Raw genomic sequence first — 5,255 nt, forward strand, 5'->3', positions numbered from 1 at the left:
AAAAATTATTCATTACCTTTAAAAATTACATTTTGTGAAGTTTCCTTTTTGACTCAGTATATCTACTAGTAAGCTTGAAAGCTGTGAGTTAATAGTAAGACTTTCTGGGCATTTTTTTTACTTATTTATTTATTTACTTATTTTTACTTATTTTTATTTATTTATTTACTTATTTAAAATCATTCTGTTACATTAAAGAATTGTTCGGTCTAGTTCAAAGGCATTGTATAATTCTTCAAAATTCATGAAGCCATCATCATTACAAATATCGCCATTTCAGTGCAAACCTTTCCCGAACCAGCTATCAATGCAAAGCTTAGAGTCATGAAATTGGTGATTAAGCCATTACGGTTCACAAAGAATGCCCTCCACATCAATCCGTGTTTTATGGATTTTAAATATTTAGATATTGAGAACATCTTTAAAGAAATGATGTTTTATATGAATGTGTTCAGCAACGTTTGCACCCAATATAAAAATATGTTTGGTATGTATGCCGCTTAAGCTTTTAAGGCATTGATAAAGTTTTTGATATCAATCATTGCAAGTCCTCCTGCTCGTGTTTTCTTACTAACTTTTCCCGCTTTATTTAATCCCTCTTGCCATCCCAAATAAAATGAAATGAACCCTTATTCAGATCGTCTACAAAAGATTTGGGAGGATTAGGGAAGGCAATAAAAATATGTACTCAAGTAGATAGAGCAAGTGTTTTAATGACTGTAATTTTACCAATGAGCGTTAAGCTTCTTTTTCGCCACTCGGCAAGAATTCTGTTAATATTTTCCAGTGTTTTCCTTGTATTGATAACCCAGAGGTTTTCAACATGAGCATTAAGTATTATTCGGAATACTTCAAAGTCACCTTCATGCCAATCTAGTTTAATATCTGTACAACATTACTGTCTACCATTGCAGCTATCCACAAAGCTTTGGTCTTATCAGTGTATATTTCGAGGCCTGAGATTTTATAGAAACTGTTAAGGGTCTTTATAGCATCCCTTAAGCTATTTTCACTTCCATCTCAAAACGTTGGGTATCATCTGCCTGCTCCATAGAGTAATAGGTTTCCAACATACTCTATTTGTATTTGATTTAGGAACATGTATACAAGTTATAACCTCTCTGTTGTATGTTGCGCTTAATAATCTCTTTTTAAAGTTTCTTTCACATATCTGTTAATTCCGAATTTTAGATCAATCCAGAAGAATTGAAAGAATTCAATAGGAAATCCGTCAATACCGGGACTGTTATTATTTGTCATTGTTTTGATTGCATTCGTCAATTCCTCGAGGTCGATGGGCTTTTCTAAATCATCCGCTGGGATAAAATCCAATACTGTGATGTTTAAATTCTGTAAGATAGTATTGTCATTATCCACATAATTTGTATTCGATTATAGTCACTTATAAAAGTGAATTTGTTAATTGAGTGTCTGATTACCGTCAGTAATTTCATCTACAGAGTCTGTAATCGGTCTATTTATTAATGTGTTGGTAAAAATCTATTTTCGAGATGACAAATATATTTTGAAGTTTCTCACCTTCTTCATACTAAGTAATTCTATGCCTAATCTGCACTCCTATGTTTTCTTCATCTTTGTTTTGTTTTTGTCAAGGTCAATTTTACTCCTTGAGAGTTGACTTAGTATTTCCTCATTAACAGTCAGAAAATCTTCTCTAATAGTGTTTCCACTTGAATTAATATTTTCTTCCAGAACCTGAGTGGGGTTAAACTTGTTCTTTTTTATATAAAGAATATGAAATAGATTTCCCCCTTACCTTCAAAAGGAAGGCATTGAATTTCCAATATCTTTTCGTTTTTCCTCACTAAGATTGCTAGATAAAGTTAATGTAATGAGTGCGTGGTCAGACTTGTATCCCGGTAGTATGTCTGAAGTATGTGTAATACTAAGGATACCAGAGGAAGCAAGAAAATAATCGAAATGGGCCTGTTGTCTTGTCTTCATTTTCCACCAAGTGTATTTTCTAACATCTGGGTTGAGAATCCTCCATACATCAACTAACTCATAGGGTTCTAGTTTTTTTCAACAGTAAATTTCTAGCTTTGGGGTTATTTATATGTTTGAAATTTTCTAAGTCTACATTTGGATTTAATACCAAATTCCAATCCCCACAGAGAACAAGACATCGGTTGTCAAATGTATCTATATGTTCAAATAGTTCACAACAGAATTTGTGTTCATTTTTGTTGGGTTCATACACATTTACAAGTGCCATTCTAATGCCATCAATAGTTAGGTCAACAATAATATAATTACCACAGTCATCTATTTTAAACTTATGGGCATCAATTTCGAAATTATTATTGAATAATATGGCCACTCCTGTTGCATTGGATTTATATGGAGGTATGTTTTTAAACTTTTTAAAGCCAAAGTTTTTAAAATAAATAATTAAAAAAGTCAGGCGTTTTCCTGAAATCATAATGCCATAATGGATACAACCGATGCATATAACCAATGTAATCCACATGAAATATGTAAGCCTATGGTGTTAGGGCCCCATTTTTAACAAAGTCAAAGTATCGCTGAATATTAGTGATGACAATAAATGTAATCATGCCCTACCCCATGCTCTGCATGAAAAATATATGCATGAAAAATATACCCAAAACCACATATCCAGAGAGCTTTTATATATCACATACATCACCATGTGCTCTGAGAAGAGCATATCCTATATTTTCCTTCTATTTGGGTAGAGCTGCCCTCCAGCCTGCATGTAGTTGTTTGCTGAGTTGAGCCACCACAGCACTGTAGGCGGAATCATAAGCCAGGTTCTTATTTTCCTGAGGATCGCCATAATGGTCGTACAGTTCCACACCAAACACTTGGGTCCAGTCCGGCTTGTACTCAGGTTGTAAGTTGAATTTGACCCATTCCGTGTATCTGTAATGATCGGTGGTTATACTGTAGCCCATTTGATCTCCGTTGTATTCATTCCTCGGATACTGGGAGAACACAGCCTTCTTCCAGTTGGGACTTGCTGGGTTTGTTATCAGCGGTATCAAACTAGTGCCTTCAGTGCAGACTAGAACGTTGGTGGAGTTTTCTGGACAAAGATTAATAGGAGGTAGACCAGCAGCTTCTACCAAAGTAGGAAAAAGATCTACAAACTCGGTGAGTTCTTCAGTCACGATGCCCTTGTCTGTGAGACCCGGCACATGTACCATCATAGGGGCATGGGTGGCAAGCTCAAAGTTCGTGTGTTTGCACCACTCACCATGTTCCCCCAGTTGCCAACCGTGATCTCCCCAGAAGGAGATGATTGTGTTGTTGGCCAGGCCTTGATTCTCCACCTCCTGGATAAGTCGACCCAGCTCGTAGTCCGTGTAGCTGAGGGCGCTGTAGTACCCTCTCCTCAAGTTGAGGATGACATCATTTGGGAGTGTGGTATTGATGTCTCCCGAAATATGGAATTTCTCAAGGTCAACGTATCCTGAACGTAGTTCTGAATAATTAGACCATGCAATAACCGGCATTTTATCAGGAGCATAGAGGTTGGGTGGCAGACTGATGGAGGACTCGGGGTACATGTCAAAGAACATCTGTGGTGCCACAAAGGGAAGATGAGGTTTGAAGAATCCTTGAGCGATGAAAAATGGACGTTCTCCAGATCTAGCCTGGGGGGCTGCTTGTCTGATCATGTTAACTGCATAATCTGCATTCTGTGTGTCTGCAAGGGAGTTATTCTTTAGAAGGTCCATCGGCACGCTCAACCAAGTAACTTTTTCCTTGTAAACAAAATTGTCAGCCTCTTTGCCTACATGAAAATATGGGTCGGTCCAGGAGATCGGATCGTTGTAGCCAGAAGCAGTTCCTGGATGGAAAATCTTACCCGATCCTATCGTTCTGTAGCCATGCTCCTTAAAATACTGAGGGATGGTGGTGAAGTTACCTCCTACATCTCTCCAGTAAGCTTGTAGATCATACACATGGGTAGTGTCTGGTCTTCGTCCAGTGAGGAGAGATGATCTGCTCGGCGCACACACAGCCTGCTGAACATGGGCTCTCTTTAACAGAAGACTCTTCCGTGCAAGGGCGTCAAGGTTTGGTGAATGTATCGGAGGATGAACAGGACTGGGGAAGTCTTTTCCTTCAAAAATAGTGAGTTCCGGCCTCATGTCATCTGACACCAGAAACAACACATTCATGCGAGCCCGGGTGGCAGTAATCGCCAGCAGCAGAAGAGTCAACCTCAGCATTATGGCGTCTAAATCACACTGTCTTCCAACTGACGCGAAATGATTTATATATGTTCTAGCCTGTGAAGATAGCAGACGATTCTTATCATTTGGAATGTTTGTTATGTGCATGTGTGACAACAACACAACAAAAACAATGTTACATGGCCCTAAACAGGAGCCGGCATTAACAGAACACTCCTTCGTGCCAGTTCGTGTAGGTTTGGTAAATCCATGGAAGGACAACACGAAGGGAACACATTTCTCTTGGATGGAATGACAATCGATGTTAAAAAAACAAAGACATCGGTGCGTCAGACATTGAGGTCAACTAAAGGTTAGTTGAAAGAATTTAGATTTTGATAAACGAAATTTTACAAATACTTGGGAACATGCACCTGTGTCTTTATCGTTATATCATGGCATGGCATAAGAACCTTTTGTATCAGACAATTCTTATCATTTGGAATGTTTGTTATGTGTATGTGTGAGAAAAACACAATAAAAGCAATGCTACGTGGCCCTAAACAAGAGCTGGCATTAACAGAACAGTCCTTTGAGCCAGTTCATGTAGGTTTGGAAAATCCATGGAAGGATGACACCAGTGGAGCACATTTCCGTTAGCCTAGATGAATGTCAAAAACAAAGATGACCGTATGTCAGACATTGAGGTCAACTAAAGATTAGTTGAAATAATTTAGATTTTGATAAACGAAATTTTACAAATACTTGGGAACATGCACCTGTGTCTTTATCGTTATATCATGGCATGGCATAAGAACCTTTCGCATCAGACAATCAATCTGTTGTGCTTGGCCATAACATGCACAGACTGCCTATACTGATTGTTTTTAAAATGTATTTATGGTTTTCAGTAAATGCAAAATGTAAACGCGAGGGAATGTCCAGTCATTATTATCTGACGAAACAGATTCTACTGGAAGTATTGGCAGAGCAGCAGCGGAAATAGAACGGATCACGGGGAAGCAACGACGACACAAAGAAGTTCGCAAAAAGACTTAACATGTCCTGCACAAAGAAGAAATATGACTC

General features: G+C 38.1%; 1 protein-coding gene across 1 annotated transcript; it reads right to left on the reverse strand.

Moving 5' to 3' along the window:
• Positions 1-2,708: 2,708 nt before the first annotated feature.
• Positions 2,709-4,223, reverse strand: LOC124287451 (iduronate 2-sulfatase-like). Its single transcript, XM_046724002.1, has one exon. The coding sequence runs from the start codon at positions 4,221-4,223 to the stop codon at positions 2,709-2,711; it is 1,515 nt and encodes a 504-aa protein (XP_046579958.1).
• Between the last annotated feature and the right edge of the window lie 1,032 nt (positions 4,224-5,255).

Source organism: Haliotis rubra, unplaced genomic scaffold (genome assembly GCF_003918875.1).
Source record: "Haliotis rubra isolate DU_JTF1 unplaced genomic scaffold, ASM391887v1 Scf400, whole genome shotgun sequence".
Lineage (NCBI taxonomy): Eukaryota > Metazoa > Mollusca > Gastropoda > Lepetellida > Haliotidae > Haliotis > Haliotis rubra.

Bases quoted from the DNA above. Each gene is read 5' to 3' on its own strand.
- LOC124287451 (XM_046724002.1), bottom strand. From the start codon at position 4,223: ATGCTGAGGTTGACTCTTCTGCTGCTGGCGATTACTGCCACCCGGGCT.